The following is a 19,594-nucleotide window of genomic DNA, read 5'->3' as shown; positions in this document are numbered from 1 at the left end:
AGCACTCTAACGTGGTCAAAAGAAGAATAAGTGTGTGTGTGGGTTAAAACAACAGTTCAAAAGTCTGAAAAAATGCAAAGAAGTATTGACAAATCACATACTGTTATGTGCAGTGTTAAATACCACCAGGAGTTGGACTTTCTGATGGACTTTCAGGAGAAGGCTACGGCAGCGTTTTCTACGTGAAGCCTGTTCTTCACCTCCTAAAGAACAGGCTTCACGTAGAAAACGCTGCCGTAGCCTTCTCCTGAAAGTCCATCAGTGGTCAAGCAGTGGGCCCAGTGACCCGCTGACAGAGTCCACGACATCTATATTGCACAGATGAAATTAAATGGTGCATCTTTTTTTCCCCACAGACAGGTTCTGAGTTATGGATTATCATTTTACTCGAGCCCAACTGGATTGGGAGCATATCTTGCCTTCTTCTTTCTAGCTGTGAGAGAAGTGACACACCAGCTTTTTGCAGATGCCCACAGCTTGCTCAATATGTACATCATGTGTATGATAACAAACTGATCATCAATTTATAACTTGAATCTCATGCTGAAATACCTGTCAATGTCAAAGGTCAATGAATTAACAAGTAATTGCTTTTAGAACTTAGAATCTGATAAACCCAAAACAGATGATTTCAGAAAATATTGGACAAAATAGGCAAGGAGGGAGAAGATAGCATTATCTTACCAACTGCAAGACAAAGTACATTACTGCATTCTGCTCTACTCATCCTGTGCCGCGGCTTCCACCTTGTTTGCTGCATTTATGTAGTTGTCTGTTGTTACGCAGACTTGATGCGCGTCAGGATACAACAGACTGGGGAAAAGAAAACTAAACCAACCCACCCAAACAAATACGATTTCAGTAAGAGTGCAGTTTATTTATTTTAGTACACGCAATATCAGAATCTCAAATACATGTTTTTTTTTTTTTTTTTAGAAATACACAATGATGTGACAGACAGACATACAAAAAGAATAACAAAAACCCAAATGGTTCAACGTAGGTCACAATAAGTACATATCGAGCGCTCTCTATTTTCTCTAAATTAAAAATATCCTGGTGGAGTCAGACTTTATTGCACCAATGTCACACTTGGGCATGGTCTCGTATCATTAAGGCACAAACACTATACCGTAAAAGAATACAATACAGTGTCCTGTTGTGGAATTGTCCTCTTTTTTTGTGTAACATAGCAATTTATCAGGTATTGAACTTGAGTTTTTTTTTTTTTTTTTTGCCTAATTCAATTCATGTTTCCATTTTTCATCATCACAAACATGCAATTTTGAGTTCAGTTCCTGAAAAACAAATACATAGTTGACAGAAAGAATTGTCCCAAGATGCATGCTCCGGAATAAAGCAAAACATGCCAAGAGAGCATTCAAACATTCAGGTTTTTTAAGAATCACAATCTGCAAATTGCAATGTTGATTTAAACATTGAGCATTAAAAAACACATGGTCATACATTTGTGGGACTGCATAAAACACCAATTCCCATGTTAAAAAGTTACAAATCACACTGTGATACAAGGTATAAAAAAGTGCATTGTCCTGGTTATTTGCTCAGTACACATCAGCATGTAAATATTTGTAATACCCACCCCCTACATCAGCCAATATTGACTTAGCGCTGCTACTGTTCAGTGTTAAAATTATATCAATTATGTTGATCATTTTAAAAAATGCCCCACTGGTATCTTATCATAATTTAGGTCTCAGAAATAGCAAAAATATATAAAATAAAATTTTAAAACCCAGATCGGTAAGGTATATTTGACACTATTTTAGAATCGCACGACAAGTCATAAAGTCAAGGTTTAAAAAACAAACTCTCATTGACTGACTTATGCGGCAAATCATTCATCAATTTCCCACCCACATTAAATTGTCATTCTTACCTAATATTGGAGACTAACAGTCATTGATTTTTATTTATAAATAGGTGCTCTGTCTACATACGATCATTACACTTATGTGTATATACACATTACATAATGGAGCACAGTAATTGTATATGGTTAATTTCTAAGCATGTCAAAGTTGCCAAAAAAGATTATGTTTATATACATGTTTGCAGTGCATCTTAACATGTTTACATACTGTATGTTCACTATCTTATGATCTGTAACTGAGCCAGCAGATGGTACTGTCGTCATAACGGGGTCAATACAAGAATAATTATTTGATAACAAAATGTATGCGTACAAATGAACTTCTCTCAGACTTTTTGGGGGGTAACTTCAATGGCAGGCTTCTGCAAAGCTATTACAACCTCTACCTTAAGTGCTTTTATAACATTTTTATGGTTTACCACCAAACAGATCTGAAATATTTTTATGACTGTCTTATTTAACTTTTTTTTCCAAATAAAAGTTCTGAAATAACAACTGACTGATGGGGTTGCTTTAAACTTGCTTTAAACTTATCTCCTTAATTGCAAACACTGCAGTTCCTATTGTAAATGTATATGTCATCAACCTTTCAAGCTTATGTCAAACTGATCAACTCTGCAACCAAAAGAACTACTGTCATAAAGTCAAGGTCAGACTACAGCGAGTGTTCTTTTAGGTTGCAATTGTAACCGTAGCACATCCTCACTCTCCCCCTCCATGTTTGCTCCTACCTATTTACAGAAAATGTACGATTCCTCTCGCTTGTGTGTTTTCAAATTGCCAGATCAGAGTGATAACACCTGAAAGTATTTACACAGGCATCCTACAAATAAATGTTGAGCTCTACTGTGTTGCCCACGTATACGATATTTAACATATTAATATCAGAATTTGAATCTCTTCATGCATGTTCACTCTTATTCGGCATATGCAGTTTTTTTTTTTCATTTTCAGTTTGCACATTTTTTAATAACAGTTTCAGTGAATGTAGTTGGACATTTCAATTTCAGAAAAAAATGATTAATTATGCATTTATTATGTCTAATCTGATTTGCTTTTAGCAATCGCCCATTTACCTGACAACAGTCGAATAAGGGGAGTACCAACACTTTCCACTTGAAGCACTGTGCGTTGCCAACATTAGCAGACAGACACTCTCGCACTGTTGTCAGCCAAAGAGTCTGCTAAAAGAAATGAAAGTTAACAAATTGAACTGGTAAATTATGACAAATTCTGAGTAGTGTTCATATCAATTAAAGAAAATGTATTAAGATGATTTACTTGTCAGACCTTATCTTGCAAAGAAAGTGGGAGTACTTTCTTTATTTGACCCTCTTCCACTCTGGAGTTGCACGCAGTGAGAGGCGCCGAGCAGGTGTGGACATAATTATTGCCCCCTCCCCCCCAGATGGCCCCTGTACATTGGGTTCACCCCGGTGGTTGAGAGAGTAGCCTTCCTCTGTCTTCAGGTGGGGCGACACGTCCTGATTGCTATTTGCACCTTGCAACAAACAGTAGAGAGCAAAGGGAGGCACCTGTTCTCAGTGTGTAGTAGAGTGGCTGAGTCAGTTCATGAGTGTGGGAGAGGAGGGTGGAAAAGGAAGGATGAAGTCATTATTGCCAGACTGAGGATAGGACATACTTTTCTTAATAGCACTCTCCACCTTCTGGGGAAACACCGGGATGGGCTGTGCTCTGAGTGTCAGGAGGAGGAGACGGTGCAACATGCGCTGCTTTCCTGTAGGAAATATTATGGGCAAAGGGTTGAGTTGGTGGAGAAGCTGCGGACAGAAGGGCTTCAGGGAATATCGGTGAAAACCATTCTGGAAGTAGGGTCAAGTGGGAGGGGAAAGCGCTGTTTTTTTGAGTTTTTTAAAAGCACTGGTCTGGTGAGGAGAATTTAGTGTTGTGATGTGAAAAAAAAAAAAAAGTAGGGGCGGCAATGCAACTAATAGGATGCAAGCTGCCGTTAAACCCCAACGAAGAAGAAGAAGAACAAACAGTAGTTTAGAGGACCCAGCCTTTTTGGAGTGCTCAAGAGTGCTAATTCTGCGGATTCTGTCGCTTTGCTGGGTGACTTCAATGCTCACTAGGGAAATGACAGTGAGAGCTGGAAAAGCGTAATTAGGAGGAACGGGACTTAAGATTGTTTGTTATTTCTGGTGGAGGTTGAATATCTGAAACAATCTAGAAAATGATAAACAGCTCTGGAACATTTGATGACGGGGACATACAGGGGTGTAATTAGGGGTTGTGGCTTTTACCAAACCAGCTTGGGTGGAAGTCTCAAATGCTTCCTCTAATTATGAACACAAGAGACTTTGCTCGGGGCATCATTAGTGCTACTGATCGGATTGTGTAAAACATGCCTTACTACTTCAGGCTCACCTCAGCATTGTGTGAGTATCCCCTTTATTCAAAACTAATTTTGTTACTTTAAAAGGGTTTGCAGAAAGACTGATGTTGGAGTGCTTCTTGAGAAATTCAGTGCAACAACTGAGCACACTCGTGCAAATATCATTCACGCTGTTGAACCAGAATCTTGATAGATATGCGACACTTGGATCTCGGCAAAGGAAAAGTGCTCACTAATGCAAATTTAAACAGATTTTTGAACACTATTCTAGGAAAAAGTAAAACCATCTCTTTAGGATATGTGGAAATTGTCAGTTTGGTTTATTAAAAATGTTAACAAAAACTAAAGCACTGTTTTTTTTTGTTTTTTTTTATTTAGGGTCGCCAAGTGTAGTAAAACAAAAAGCTATGCGTGTCTCGCCAGATGAACATATTCTAAACTAAGAATAATCCACAATTGAATAATGGACTCAGGTCTTTGTGTAGCCATCCATTTACTGTATCTAAACTGATGTTTGTTTTCCAGTGCTTACAGCTTCGTTTTTTCTCCTCACAGAAGGTGACTATTAAACTCTATGTTCAACAACTGTAGCTCCCCCCACCCCAAACAAGCTTTTCATACATTTATTTTGGTTTGCACAGTTAATGGTTCTTCTCCAAGGCAAGTGACAACCTGTGATACGAGCTCTTCGAACGTCCATCGCCTACAATGCTGTAAAACTCCGCCCTTGTCTTCAATAATGTCTCATACACCTAAAATCTTCACGGATTGAAATAATCTAGCATTTATACTTGTCAAAGAGAACATCTCTTGTCATGTGACAGATTACGGAGTCATCAGCGTCAAGGAGGCTTTATATGGGCGCTCAAACTCATTTGTGTGCAGTGATGGCATACCTGCAGGGCAGCTGGCTGACACGGCCTGCTCTCAGGATGACGTTTTGGAAGACATCATCTTAAGGTATGGTATGGATTTTGCTTATATAGTAAGTGTTATTTGAATGAGTGAATAAATGAATGTATGTAAATTGCTGCACCTGACATGGTAGAGTGGCCGACTGGCTAGCACATCTGCCTCAGTGCATATGCATGTAGGTACATCACATGTCATGATTAAAGTAAAACTATTGTGACAGTTTTTATGTTTATTCTGCTGACTTTTATTTTTATGTCTGCAGATGCAATGGCAAAAAATTATGCGAAGTGAACACAGGGCTTTTCAACTCCCCTGATCCTTGTGGTGGCACCTCCAAATATTTGCAGACCAATTTCACTTGCGTGCCTGCAAGTACGTTGCTAGCGTTGAAATTAGAAAGGATGCATATCGTTCTATATCTAATGTTTTTAATTTACTTTCAACAGTTGTTGTCGTGGCGTGTGAGGGGACTTTGGCGCGTTTGGTTTGTGGTGAGATTAACCATTTTAATGATGAATTCCTGTATGTTACAAGCATTATACATTGCAGTAAATTTTGTCTTGTGTTTATTGTTATTGCTTTCCTTAAAACCATTTGTATTGTGACTGCCCACATTTCCACCACCAATGTTCTTTCTCTCATCTTGATGCCAGATGAAAAACAAGTCATATCCGTGCTGGGTGCCGAATTTGGACGCCGCGATCAGACCACGTGCACATTTGAAAGGCCTCAGGGAGAGTTAATAAATGATGAGTGCTTCAATCCAACTGACATTCTGGCCACCAGGTAAATGATGCCACACTTGGGAACAAATCACAGCCTCATCCGAAAAGAATTTCACAAGGTTTTGGAATGGGTGGAAAGCACTGCAAACCATGTGTCTGTGTTTATAGTTCAGACTAGGCTTAACGTGTGTTAGTTCGGAAAATGGCCCCACCCAGTTCAAATCTCAGTTTAAGCCGTCCTGTGTGACATTTTTTGCTCCCGTGTGATGTTTCTCTGAGCACTCAAGCTTCCTCTCGCATGCTTATTAGAAAAACTGAACATTCGAATGAAAGTGTGATAAGTTGCTTTTTTTTACGTTTATCCTGCGATTGACTGTCAACAACTTCAAGGTGTACCCCATCTCGTCCAAGGTCATTGAAAGAAGTCGCTCTCACAGGGAAAAAGTATTTTCTCCATGAAACTTTGCATGGGCCAAGGAAGATCCTTTTACAGTTGATCTAAAGGTGCACCCTGAACTAGTTGCCAGCCAATCGCACAAATCCAAAGTCATGTTTCCCATTAGTGGCAGGTGCGGTCATTTGGGAACAAGAATATCTTATCAAATGTGTCCGACTGACATCATGATAAGGTTGTTTGAATGACAATGTCAACGCCTGGGCGTTTGAAAAGTTACAGTTTTTAAATCATTCAATGACTTCATCAAAACTGTTGCAGTATTATTAGTACAGTATTAAAAGAATTTCTTCTGCATCCATAGTTGCAACGGGACCAGCAGCTGTACAATTTTTGCTTCCAATTCTGTTTTGGGAGAACCCTGTAGTGGCACTTACAAGTACTTGGAGGTTTCTTACAGATGTATATGTAAGTAATCACTACTTTAGCAACTCCAGATAAGTTTTGCAGTAGTAAAGGAAAACAATGCCATAGTTTTAAATATTCTTTTAGATTCTTAAAGCAGCATTTTATTCATGAATCAAGTCATCCAATAGAAACAAACAAAAATCATAAAAATCTCAACACAACGTGCTTCCATTAACGGACTGTTTTTTTTTCTTTTTTTTTGCAGATCCTACCACCAACAGGTATTCTGCCCCTTGCTGTCACCTCTAAATTCCATCACATACGGAATTGACTTACCATCAGTGCAAATGAGCTCTGCCCTTTACTGTGTGTCTTCATGAAATATATCAATAAAATTGGGGGAGATGGAACTGCTTTATTGTATTGCGTTCATTTCAATGCAAAGAGTTCAAGGACAGTCGAGTTACAGAACAAAGTTGAGCCCGTGTAATCTTACCAAAACATATTTGAGCCCTAAAATATAGGTGTCAAACCGAAGGCCAGATGCGGCCTGCCATATCATTTGTGGCCCGTGAAGACGGACTTTGCTTTGACTTTGTGTCATTACTAAAATTACAAATTGTCTTCACTTTAAAAAAAAATAGAGATATTGCTTGCAATTTGTCTTTTTAAAATATTCGAACAGTTATTACTAGTCTCTGATTTCAAAACTAGTTCTTCCACACTTTTTTGTAGCTTATCTAGAAGACATTGACAATCATAATAAATAAACTTTTTTAGAATTGGTTTTAGACCCTGAGCCGATCTGAACACCCGGGTAGATGTGGTACCTACACTGGTGTCACCTAGAGAGCTATGCCTCCTCCACACAGAGAAAGGGAAGACTACTTGAGACAGATCCTACCACTAACAGGTATTCTGCCTCTTGCTGTCACCTGTAAATTCCATCACATACGGAATTGACTTACCATCAGTGCAAACGAGCTCTGCCCTTTACTGTGTCTTCATGAAATATATCGATAAAATTTGGGGAGCTGGAACTGCTTTATTGTATTCCATTCATTTCAATGCAAAAGGTTCAAGGGCAGTCAAGTTACAGAACAAAGGTGAGCCAGTGTAATCTTACCAAACTTTGTTTAAACCCTAAAAGCTCAGGTTCACGTTAGTTTCCTTAAGTTAACTTGGAATGAGTCGGGTGCATAGTGAGCTCGGCGGCGGCCAAAGGCGGGGACCTTGGCGGTCCGATCCCCGGCTGCAGAGGCTGGCTCTAGGGACATGGAATGTCACCTCTCTGGCTGGAAAGGAGCCCGAGCTGGTGTGTGAGGCAGAAAGATTCCGACTAGACATAGTCGGACTTGCCTCCACACATAGTTTGGGCTCTGGTACAAGCCCTCTCGAGAGGGGCTGGACTCTCTTCCACTCTGGAGTTGCCCACAGTGAGAGGCGTCGAGCAGGTGTTGGCATACTTATTGCCCCCCGGCTGGGCGCCTGCACATTGGGGTTCACCCCGGTGAGCGAGAGGGTAGCCTCCCTCCGCCTTCGGGTGGGGGGACGGGTCCTGACTGTTGTTTGTGTCTATGCACCGAACGGCAGCTCAGAGTACCCACCCTTCTTAGAGTCCCTGGAGGAAGTGCTGGAGAGCGCTCCTTCTGGGGACTCCATCGTTCTACTGGGTGACTTCAATGCTCACGTGGGCAATGACAGTGAGACCTGGAAGGGCGTGATTGGGAGGAACGGCCCCCCCGATCTGAACCCGAGCGGTGTTCTATTATTGGACTTCTGTGCTCGACACGGATTTTCTATAATGAACACCATGTTCAAGCATAAGGGTGTCCATGTGTGCTCTTGGCACCAGGACACCCTAGGCCGCAGTTCGTTGATCGACCTTGTAGTCGTGTCATCGGATTTGCAGCCGCATGTTTTGGACACTCGGGTGAAGAGAGGGGCGGAGCTGTCAACTGATCACCACCTGGTGGTGGGTTGGCTCCGATGGTGGGGGAAGATGCCGGTCCGACCTGGCAGACCCAAACGCTCTGTGAGGGTCTGCTGGGAACGTCTGGCAGAATCCCCTGTCAGGAAGAGCTTCAACTCCCACCTCCGGCAGAGCTTTTCCCACGTCCTGGGGGAGGCGGGGGATATTGAGTCCGAGTGGACCTTGTTCCGCGCCTCCATTGTTGAGGCAGCCGACCGGAGCTGTGGCCGTAAGGTTGTTGGTGCCTGTCGTGGCGGCAATCCCCGAACCCGCTGGTGGACACCGGCGGTAAGGGATGCCGTCAAGCTGAAGAAGGAGTCCTATAGGGCCTTTTTGGCCTGCGGGACTCGGGAGGCAGCTGACAGGTCCCCGGATGGCCAAGCGGAACGCGGCTTCGGCGGTTGCTGAGGCAAAAACCCGGGCGTGGGAGGAGTTTGGCGAGGCCATGGAGAATGACTTCCAGACGGCTTTGAGGAAATTCTGGTCCACCATCCGGCGTCTCAGGAGGGGGAAGCAGTGCATGGTCAACACTGTTTACAGTGGAGATGGTGTGCTGCTGACCTCGACTCGGGATGTCGTGAGTCGGTGGGGGGAATACTTCGAAGACCTCCTCAATTCCACCGACACGCCTTCCATTGTGAAAGCAGGGCCTGAGGACTCTGAGGCGGACTCTCCAATCTCGGAGGTCGAAGTCACTGAGGTTAAAAAACTCCTTGGTGGCAAGGCCCCGGGGGTGGATGAGATCCGCCCGGAGTTCTTAAAGGCTCTGGATGTTGTGGGGCTGTCATGGCTTACACACCTCTACACCATTGCATGGACATCGGGGACGGTGCCTCTGGATTGGCAGACCGGGGTGGTGGTTCCCCTCTTTAAGAAGGGGGACCGGAGAGTGTGTTCCAATTACAGGGGAATCACACTCCTCAGCCTCCTTGGTAAGGTCTATTCAGGGGTGCTGGAGAGGAGGATCCGTTGGGAGGTCGAACCTCGGATTCAGGAGGAGCAGTGTGGCTTTCGTCCTGGCCGTGGAACAGTGGACCAGCTCTACACCCTCGGCAGGATCCTCGAGGGTGCATGGGAGTTCGCCCAACCAGTCCACATGTGCTTTGTGGATTTGGACAAGGCGTTCGACCGTGTCCCTCGGGAGGTTCTCTGGAGGGTGCTTCGGGAGTACGGGGTGCCGAGCCAACTGATAAGGGCGGTTCGGTCCATGTATCACCGATGCCAGAGTTTGGTCCGCATTTCCGGCAGTAAGTCGGATTCGTTCCCAGTGAGGGTTGGACTCCGCCAAGGCTGCCCTTTGTCACCGATTCTGTTCATAATTTTTATGGACAGAATTTCTAGGCGCAGCCGAGGCGTTGAGGGGGTCCGGTTTGGGGACCTCAGCATTGCGTCACTGCTTTTTGCAGATGACGTGGTGCTGTTGGCTTCTTCAGTCCGTGATCTCCAGCTCTCACTGGAGCGGTTCGCAGCCGAGTGTGAAGCGGTCGGGATGCGGGTCAGCACCTCCAAATCCGAGTCCATGGTCCTCGGTCGGATAAGGGTGGAATGCCCTCTCCGGATCGGGGATGAGATCCTGCCCCAAGTGGAGGAGTTCAAGTATCTTGGGGTCTTGTTCACGAGTGAGGGCAGGATGGAGCGCGAGATCGACAGGCGGATCGGTGCAGCGTCGGCAGTAATGCGGACTCTGTACCGGTCCGTCGTGGTGAAGAGAGAGCTGAGCCAAATGGCAAAGCTCTCGATTTACCGGTCGATCTACGCTCCTAACCTCACCTATGGTCACGAGCTATGGGTCGTGACCGAAAGAACGAGATCCAGGATACAAGCGGCTGAAATGAGTTTCCTCCGCAGGGTGTCCGGGCTCTCCCTTAGAGATAGGGTGAGAAGCTCGGTCATCCGGGAGAGACTCGGAGTAGAGCTGCTGCTCCTCCACGTTGAGAGGAGCCACATGAGGTGGCTCGGGCATCTCATCAGGATGCCTCCTGGACGCCTCTCCGGGGAAGTGTTCCGGGCATGTCCCACCGGGACCCCGGGGACGACCCAGGACACGCTGGAGAGACTACGTCTCTCGGCTGGCCTGGGAACGCCTTGGGATCCCCCGGGATGAGCTAGAGGAAGTGGCTGGGGAGAGGGAGGTCTGGGAGTCCCTCCTAAAGCTGCTGCCCCCGCGACCCGACCCCGGATGAGCGGAAGAAGATGATGAAGATGAATGAAACTTGGAATGAACACTTTATTTTGGCCTCACCGTTATGGCAAAGGCGCTTAAAAAAATAGAGAACTTGTCATAAGGTAACCTTTTTGGGATATCTTTCTAGGTAGGGATGTTCCGATTAGAAAAGAAATAAACATGAATTTTTTCCCCCAAGAGTATACAAAAACTTTTAACGAATGAATGCAAAACTGCTGGTGGCACAAGATGCAACTACTCTGTCAAAACCTTAACTGAACCCTTTGGCAGCTTCTAGTGACAGTCCTTAACGGACCCAAAATAATCAGCAGTCTCAGACAATAGTGCAGGAAGACAACATAAATAACATGCCACCAACATTTCATTGTTCACAATATTACGAAGTGAAAAATAATATTACGTCACTGCCATATGAAGTGCATAAACTTACCCCTTGGAGATTATGTATACGTAGAAGATAACTGTCAGCAGCACAAATACCCAATGTTAGGATACGGATTTTTAGCTATTGATCTGACTCCAAATTGCGATCAACACTTAACACAAGTTGCTATGTCCCAATCCACACACTGGCGCACCTAACAACGTTGCGAGTTCGTTCTGTCAAAGAGAAGACCAGTAGATCAATCAGATCAAATTTACCAATTGTTTATTCCTAACAAAGCGCACTAATACAGGCCTGGGTCCCGGTTCCCTCACACTAAAACTCGTGCGTTTTTGTGACCACCAAAAGACGACACATTCTTCCGGGTTGCCCAGTTTTAAAGAAACACAATATGAATATTAAAGCATGCAAAACATTGTGTGATGATTGGTCGATGGCCATTTCCTCCCCGTCGAGGTGTCATCACTCTGGTCAGGCGGTTGGATTTTTCCCGCTAAGCCCAACCACCTGGACGTTTAGTTGTTCTTTGTTCCTTGTTCCTCACCGACCTCGAGGGGTTATCGTTCGGTACTCCCTTCGTCCGGTACTCCCTGTCAGGGCCTGTTTTACAACAATTCGCAGAAAACAAGTTCATGCAGTGTGCCTGCACATTCCTCAACCCCCACCAATCCACACGAGCACTCCAATACTAGATATTATATATATTTATATATTATATATATATTATATATATATTATGTTTAACACAACCTTAAAAAATATGTTTGCAAACTGCTGAAAGCACATTTCCCTTTACCAATGACAGTTTGTTTCAGACTTTGGCATATTTGATCTATTCCACCTTGTGCTAAAGGACAAGTCACAGCTTTGATAAAATTTTCTAATCATGGTTCTTCATAGAAATTGGCTGATAGTGTAAATTTGTGAGCCACAACTCAAGAAAAAAATATATATATTTAACTTGTGCATGTCTAAACCTTCAATCCAAATCTTTCAGGCATCATTTGAAGAAATTTATTTTCTTTCAAATGCAAGTCCAAAATTGTTCAGTCAGCAGTAAATTGCAATGACACTGTTGTTCAACTGACAACAAATGGCAGCACTTTGGCTAATCGCAGGATCTGCAAAACAGGCAGTCAATTATTTCAAGCTAAGGCGCGCACGCGTGCACGCGCGCGCACACGCGCACACGCGCACGCACGCACACACGCACACGCACACACGCACACGCACACGCACACACGCACACGCACACACGCACACGCACACACGCACACGCACACACACACCTATCATCAATGTTCTGAGAAAACAAAGAAGCTAAACCTTGACTATTCTGTCTTTTCCAGTTTTTGCATGATTATTGCCTTTCCAAAACATCGTTCACACAACCCAGTCTGCAGCACTTGTGCATGGTGAGGTGAGGATCACTCCAATTTATAGTGGCTCCACGGCTTCCAGCCAATCTGCTAATCAATAGCCACTCCAATGGTTGAATCAATCAACTCAACATCCCCTCATCTGAAAAAAAAATAAAAAATCTTTCTGCACACCAGGACATGACAAAACCTGTCAAAATAAAAAGTAAATGAAAGTGAAAACCCCCCATAAAAAAACAGAATAAAAAGATACATTCAAAAAAATATATAAAAATGTGAACAAAAGTATTTACTACAAAATATAAATAAAAATAAATACAGAAATAAAAAACATTTTAAAAATTATAAATATCAAAATAAATGTGGAGATAAATCCACAAAATATATATACGTAGAATTAAATATTGGTGTATTTGTATTCTGGGGGCGGTGTGTGTGTGTTTGTGTACACAGGGCATGTGATGCGTCAGTGCAGTAGTGTTGGAGTAGTAGTGCCTGTAGTTTGTGCATGCTGTATGCTGCCTCTGCTTGTCACTTTTCTGCTTTCAGCTACCGCCACCGGCTAGCCCTCTGTTTCCGGGGGTGAAAAGAGGAGCCGAGTGCATAAGCCTCCACCGCAGGTACACAGCCTCTCCATTGCCAAGACTTGCACACGCCTCCTCGTGGCCACACACGGTAACTGGCACCTTGCGGTCCCAGGCTAAGTTGTGCAGTCGGAGCAGCAGTGGGCCCCAGAGATGTGGCATGTAGGCCCACCGGTGTGGGACACGCCCTACTGCCCATCAGCCACTGTCCCTGCTGTGGGTAAACAGCCCCAGCTTTGGGTAAATAGTGAAGACCTCAACGGCGGACCAGGCGGAGGATGATGGCTGACCTAAGGGGAGGCGTCACAACGGCTGGGAAGGCGGATGAAGGCTGCAGCAGAAAAGGGTCACCGGTCGTCTTGGCCTCCTTGCCACTGGATTCTGACCCCAATCTGTCGAGGACAGTGTGGTGACTGTCTGTGCACCAGTCTCTCCACGTTAAACAAAGTCACGCACAGGCGTCTTTTTCAGGGAATCCATTTTACATCCCAGATTAAAGTCCTGTGGCGACCAGTAAGTGGCAACGGGGGCAGGATTGTGAAGTCTGGAAGCCCCTAGTCACAAGCTGGCACATCAGGCGGTGGATGTTAGATGATCGTTGGGCTCTTGGACCGAGGCAGAAAGAGCTCTTTGGTAGCTGCATCCACGACTGAGCAGCCCTTTTTAGGATTCACTCTGCTCACCCCTGACGGGGAAGGGGCTAGAAAAGGTGCCCTAAACATAGCCTGCCTCAAACCTCCCGACTGGATTACCGCGTTCAGAAGGATCACCAATATGCGGTCAAAAACACAGAAACATGAATTTTGGAGCATGGAATGTGCGCACACTAATGGACAGTGTAACCAGAGATAGGCCGGAGAGGAGAACTGCCATCATTGCCATGGAACTGAGAAGATGCCTGCTCTTTCAGAAACCCAATGTGCAGAGGAAGGTCATCTGAAGGAAGAAAAGGGTGGATACACTTTCTTCTGGAAAGGAAAGGCCACAGATGAGCCTAGGATCCATGGGGTTGGCTTTGCCATCAAGAACCAACTGTCATCAGTCATCTCTCTGAACTCCCGGTGGGAATCAGTGAGCGCCTGATGACCCTCCGTCTGGTGCTGGCCAACAACCAGACGGCAACAGTTCTTAGTGCTTATGCACCTACCCTCGTTTCCGATGAGGAAGGAAAAGAGGCCTTCTATGCCTGTCTGGATGAGGTATTGTCAAAAATCCCCAAGGAGGACAACATTATTATATTGGGAGATTTCAATGCCAGAGTGGGCCGTGACCACCACCTCTGGAAGGGCACCATTGGAAAGGAAGGCATTGGAAACATCAACTCCAACGGGGTTTTGCTTCTTAGCAAATGTGCTCAATACGACCTTACCATCACCAATACCATCTTTTGCCAGAAGAACAAATTCAAGGCCTCATGGAGACACCCTCGCTCTAAACAATGGCATCTTATTGACTATGTCATTGTCAGAGCCAGGGATCAGCGCGACGTGAGCATCACAAAAGCCATGATAGATTCAGAGGCCTGCTGGACAGATCACCGCCTGATACGATCCACGATGTCCATCAGACTCAAGAGGAAGAGGAGACTGCAAAAGAAGCTGAGCCGGCCGAGACTAAACCTTGAGACCCTGAACAAAACTTCCGCCCTGCAGCTGTTTCAGACCTCTCTTGGAGAAAGCCTCAATCAGGAATACCCTGACGACATTGAAGAACACTGGAGCCTGCTCAAGTCTTCCATCCTTGATACCTGCAGTGCCACTCTCGGGCACAAGTCCAGAAAGCATCAGGACTGGTTTGATGAGAATGACACAGAGATAGAACAGCTCATCTCCAAGAAAAGGGAAACCTTTCGTGTCTGGCAAAATGACATCACCTGCAAAGCAAAGAGACAGGCTCACTCCAGAGCCAAGGCTGACGTCCAGAGCCGGGTGAGACAGATTAAAAACTCCTGGTGGACTGAAAGGGCACTGGAAATCCAGTTTGGCAGACTCTGGTGACACCAGAGGCTTTTTCAGCGCTACTAAGGCTGTCTACGGGCCAAGCCATCGCGGCCAAAACCCCCTACGCTCTAAAGACGGGCAGGAGCTGTTGAAGGGCAATGAGTCCATAAACAACCGGTGGAGAGAGAGCACTTTCAGGAACTCCTCAACCGTGACAGCACAATTCAGTCAGATCTTCTCAGTCATATCCCTCAGAGTCCCATCAGGACATGGGTGAACCTCCCACATTAGCAGAGGTCCAAGACGCCATCAGGAGCCTGAAGAACAACAAGGCCTCTGGGCCAGATGGGATCCCAGCCGAGGTCCTAAAGGAAGGTGGACCAGAGCTCCAGCGCCACCTCCATTCCCTCTTTTTGAAGGTCTGGGAAAAAGTACTCCCCTCGGAGCACAGGGACGCTCTGATAGTGCCCATCTTCAAGAAAGGGGACAAAGCGGATTGTGGGAACTATAGGGGCATCTCGCTCCTTTCAACAGTTGGCAAAGTACTTGCTCGTGTTCTTGCCAATCGCCTACTGCCATTGTCTGAGGAAGTTCTCCCAGAATCGCAGTGCGGTTTTCGCCCATCTGGAGGCACTGCAGACATGATTTTTACAGCACGCCAACTCCAGGAGAAATGCCGTGAACATAAACAGCCTTTGTTCATGGCTTTTATAGACCTGACAAGAGCCTTTGACACGGTGGATCGCCAGGCCCTCTGGAGCATCCTTTTGAGGTATGGTTGCCCAGATAAATACGTCAGAATACTGCGATTATTACATGACGGAATGACAGCCACAGTGCTCTACAACAGCTCTTTGATTGAGCCTTTCACTGTAGAGACAGGGGTCAAACAGGGATGCATCATTGCACCCACCCTGTTCTCTATCTTCATTGCCACCATACTCCATCTCATTGACAAAGAACTACCACATGGAATCCCTGTGTGGAGTTTGCATGTTCTCCCCGTGCCTGTGTGGATTTTCTCCGGGCACACCGGTTTTCTTCCACATCTCAAAAACATGCATGGTAGGTGGATTGAGCACTCAAATTTACTCTGTGTGAGTGCGAGTGCACATGGTTGTTCGTCTGTGTGCCCTGCGATTGGCTGGCAACTAGTTCAGGGTGTCCCCCGCCTACTGCCCGTTGACTGCTGGAATAGGCTTCGGCATGCCGCCGACCCCCGAGGGGACAAGCGGTACAGAACATGGACAGATGAAAGGAACTATATATATTCTTTTTTTTTTTTTTTTATGATACACCTATTTGTTCTCATTTTATTTATTCTTTATTTTGGCAGTTTTACTCCATAAGAGATGGCCAGCATTTTTCTCAGGTCATTATTTTAGGAACAGACTTCTTGAACAAAACATTTCAACAGTACTGAAACGATGAGGCGGTGGGGCTATTGATTACCAGATTGGATGTATTTATAGTAATTGTAGAAAATTAGAACCACCCTAAACAAAGTTAAGAATTCAAAAATAAAGTGACATTTACTTCTGTTATAAAAGTTTGAAAAAGCAAATACAAGATTTCTGTAAATTTTCCATGGCAACATAGGGCACAAAATGCGACTTTTGGAATAGTCCGGTACACATTTGCTTTTACATTGATTTCTATGGGAAATGTTGCCTCTACATACTAGCCCGACCACAGAACCAATTTAGTAAGTTAAGGTTCCACTGTATTATCAACTTGTGCATAAGGTTTTCCTTGGTAAAGGCTACTACAGAGACTTCACTTTTAAGTTAATTGAGTTACTGCAATTTTATTTTATCACAGATTGGTCACTTTACATTTAAAAAACTAGAAGCTTTTCATTTATAATTGCAGTTTAGTTCACATATTTTAAATGTTCAGATGTGACAGTTTTTGCATGATTTGAATCATTTGTTTTAAAAATAAATTTAAGGTTCAAACTTGAGTCTTGAAAAACTGAGTCATCTTATATTCAGGCCAATACGGTATATCACCCAAACCTTCATGACATGATACAATTTTTATTTTCCTTCAAAAAACAAGTACAATTGTTTAGTCAGCAGCAAATTGAGAAGAGACAGCACGCCAGCTAATAGGGATGAGTCCCAGGATCTGCAGAAAAGGCAGTCAATTATTTCAAGCTAAGGAATGTGGAAATTTGAGTTTTAATGCTCCAAAAAAAAAAAAAAAAATAACAGTAAAAGTTTCTACACCTTCCAAAATGAGTTATCTTCAGCCAGTTCAATATTGAAATTTCTGCAGTTTACAGTCCCAACAGACACAGAGACACAGACAGACAGCTGGGTGTGGTGAAATTTGTCCTCTGCATTTAACCCATCCCCATGTGACACCTTGAGGTACTAAAAAGGCTACCAAATACTTACACAGACATGTGTACGAAATCTCCAAGTACTTGTAAATAGTTATACATGGGTCTCCGAAAACAGCATTGCTGGCAGTAATAGCACAGCCATATTTTCCATTGCACCTATGAATGAGAAAAAGGGATTATTGCCTTTCCAAAATATGCATCCTGTGCTATCGTACATTTTGGCAACAAGGTCAGTTGGGCATGTGCAGTCAACATTTGCTAGCTCATGAGCTGCCCTCCTGTATGAACACGTGGTCCGGTCACGGCGTCCATAGTCTGCGCCATAGACGTAAATAACTTGTCCTAAATCTGGCATCAGGATGAGAGAAAGAAAGTTGGTGAACATGTAGAGTCAAAACACCAAAAAATGTAATTCAGTTGAATCTTGATTTAACGAGTCGAAAAGTTCAATTTTATACTTTAGTTTTTAAAGTTAGTCGTTTTCAGAATTTGGGGGGGGGCGTTACCAGAAGATGGTATATGCTTTGCAGGGGTGATTGAACCAACAAAGGCCATCACAACAAAAGCGGCACAATTTACAATGTCAGAAACGGGGGATACATCTTACCACAATGCAGGTGTGCCACAGATCCCTCACATGCCACCACAGTAACTGTTGAAATAAATTAAAACTTAGAATCGTGCACACTCTTTTCAGCACATGAAGACATACTTGCTGGCAAGCACGTAAAGTTGGTCTGCAAATACTTGAAGGTGTCGGCACAGGGGTCAGATTTGCGGAAATCCTCCAAGCTCAATTCACACGATTTCTTGCCATTGCAACTGCAGACAATTGGCACGACTCAGCAAAAGTAAAGGCAAAGGTTATCTTAAATAATTGTTACAGAGGGGCTCACCAACAATCTCAGTTACAAATAGGGAAAGTCCACAAAGCTTATACTCATTTACGCAACCAACTAAGTTTCTAACAACTGATGCACAAAGCATACCTTTTCTTGAGCCTGTTAGCAGTGTTTGGCTGAGCGCAGTGAGTGTTAGCCAGCTGGTTTTGAGGTTTGTCATCGGCACAGACCAATGAGCTTGAGCGACCATACAAAGCTTGCTGCACGTTGATTACTCCATTATCTGTTACACAAGAGCGCAATAAACATGGAATGTAGTAGAGTTGCAGTCGGGTATCAACCTCTATTGAATATATTTTGGGTGGGAGAAAGTTCAGAAATTCCAGAATGAATCTTCGAGGACTTAATAGATTTACTTTCAAGTCAAAACAACTTAGTTAAGACATGCTGAAGTCTTACCACAGTATAGACGATGGACTTGCCAATGGCCGTAATCGCAGGTGGTTATTTTGTCTGCAGAATCAACTACTGCAAAAAGGGGGGGGGGGGGGGGGGAATAAACTTAGTTTTAACAAGTTTCAGAAACTGGAATCATACAACATTTAGACATGAACTTTGACAGTCACCTGCTGTGAGGAGCAGGCACGTTGATGTCAGCACTGAAAAACAAACATTTAATTTTGGACAGTGAATTCTTTTATTCTGCTTTTTCTATGAAAAAGGTTGGCTGATTAACCAACAGAGCTATATATGTATATTACTGAAAGCCTCTTGAGGAAAGTGCAATCCTGCTCATTAGAATTTAGTACCTCCACTACAACTACAGCAATCAACAACCTTTGGTGAGGTTGATTTGTAATTACAATATTTGCACTTCCTTCCTGAAACACATACTTACTTTGGAACATGTATATAAATTTCTTTCTGAAGGGATTACTCACACACTGCTGTGGTAAGACTCAAGCAGAATGGCGCCATATTCCACACAATCCAGTCTGTAGCACTTGTACATGGTGAAGTGAGGATCACTCCAATTTATAGTGGCTGCACAGCTTCCAGCCAATCTGCTAATCAACAGCCACACGTTCAATGGGCGAATCGATCAACTCGACACCCCCTCATTTGAAAAATAAAATAAATCCTTCTGTGTGCAGGACAAAACCTGTCAAAAGAAAAAGAAATAAATGAAAGTGAAAAAAACCCATTAAAAACGGAATTAGAAAATACATTCAAAAAATGTTTTGAAAGGTAAACAAAAGTGTTTA

The 19,594-nt window shown here is 44.0% G+C and overlaps 2 protein-coding genes across 6 annotated transcripts; one reads left to right on the top strand and one right to left on the bottom strand.

Annotated features, from left to right (window-relative positions):
• The first annotated feature begins 3,321 nt into the window (after positions 1–3,321).
• LOC147061973 (L-rhamnose-binding lectin SML-like) lies at positions 3,322–7,102 on the top strand. Of its 2 annotated transcripts, XM_085915514.1 has the most exons (9): positions 3,332–4,293; positions 4,776–4,808; positions 4,892–4,963; positions 5,075–5,210; positions 5,428–5,537; positions 5,612–5,656; positions 5,819–5,951; positions 6,649–6,752; positions 6,958–7,102. In XM_085915514.1, the coding sequence occupies exons 1-9, from the start codon at positions 4,260–4,262 to the stop codon at positions 6,999–7,001; spliced, it is 711 nt and encodes a 236-aa protein (XP_085771640.1). In that variant the 5' UTR covers positions 3,332–4,259; the 3' UTR covers positions 7,002–7,102. The 2 variants fall into 2 exon arrangements, with proteins under 2 accessions (XP_085771649.1, XP_085771640.1); XM_085915523.1 differs by lacking the exon at positions 6,958–7,102 and having other exon boundaries at positions 3,322–4,293; positions 6,649–6,760.
• A 10,028-nt stretch (positions 7,103–17,130) lies between these two features.
• LOC147061972 (L-rhamnose-binding lectin SML-like) lies at positions 17,131–19,348 on the bottom strand. 4 transcript variants are annotated; one of them, XM_085915745.1, is made up of 9 exons: positions 19,271–19,348; positions 18,956–18,988; positions 18,789–18,857; positions 18,477–18,612; positions 18,200–18,309; positions 18,095–18,139; positions 17,703–17,835; positions 17,540–17,643; positions 17,131–17,267 (listed from the first exon to the last, which is right to left on the bottom strand). In XM_085915745.1, the coding sequence occupies exons 1-9, from the start codon at positions 19,305–19,307 to the stop codon at positions 17,245–17,247; spliced, it is 690 nt and encodes a 229-aa protein (XP_085771871.1). In that variant the 5' UTR covers positions 19,308–19,348; the 3' UTR covers positions 17,131–17,244. The 4 variants fall into 4 exon arrangements, with proteins under 4 accessions (XP_085771871.1, XP_085771954.1, XP_085772127.1 ...); XM_085915828.1 differs by having other exon boundaries at positions 18,789–18,854; positions 19,271–19,323; XM_085916001.1 differs by lacking the exon at positions 19,271–19,348 and adding an exon at positions 19,228–19,253 and having other exon boundaries at positions 18,789–18,854.
• Positions 19,349–19,594: the final 246 nt, after the last annotated feature.

Source organism: Syngnathus leptorhynchus, chromosome 1, assembly GCF_054491065.1.
Source record: "Syngnathus leptorhynchus isolate UIUO chromosome 1, UIUO_Slep, whole genome shotgun sequence".
Classification (NCBI taxonomy): Eukaryota; Metazoa; Chordata; class Actinopteri; order Syngnathiformes; family Syngnathidae; genus Syngnathus; species Syngnathus leptorhynchus.
The sequence above is the reverse complement of the archived record's forward strand: the minus strand, read 5'-3'. Positions and strand labels throughout refer to the sequence as shown.

Excerpts from the sequence above, each read along its gene's own strand:
- LOC147061973 (XM_085915514.1), top strand. The coding sequence starts at position 4,260 with ATGCCTTACTACTTCAGGCTCACCTCAGCATTGT. Across the intron at positions 4,809-4,891 it reads GTTTTTTCTCCTCACAGAAG|TTAATGGTTCTTCTCCAAGG; the intron begins GTGACTATTAAA and ends TGGTTTGCACAG. Across the intron at positions 6,753-6,957 it reads GGTTTCTTACAGATGTATAT|ATCCTACCACCAACAGGTAT; the intron begins GTAAGTAATCAC and ends TTTTTTTTGCAG.
- LOC147061972 (XM_085915745.1), bottom strand. The coding sequence starts at position 19,307 with ATGGCGCCATTCTGCTTGAGTCTTACCACAGCAGTGT. Across the intron at positions 18,989-19,270 it reads GAGTCTTACCACAGCAGTGT|TGCTGACATCAACGTGCCTG; the intron begins GTGAGTAATCCC and ends TTTGTTTTTCAG. Across the intron at positions 18,310-18,476 it reads GCTAACAGGCTCAAGAAAAG|TTGCAATGGCAAGAAATCGT; the intron begins GTATGCTTTGTG and ends AATTGTCTGCAG.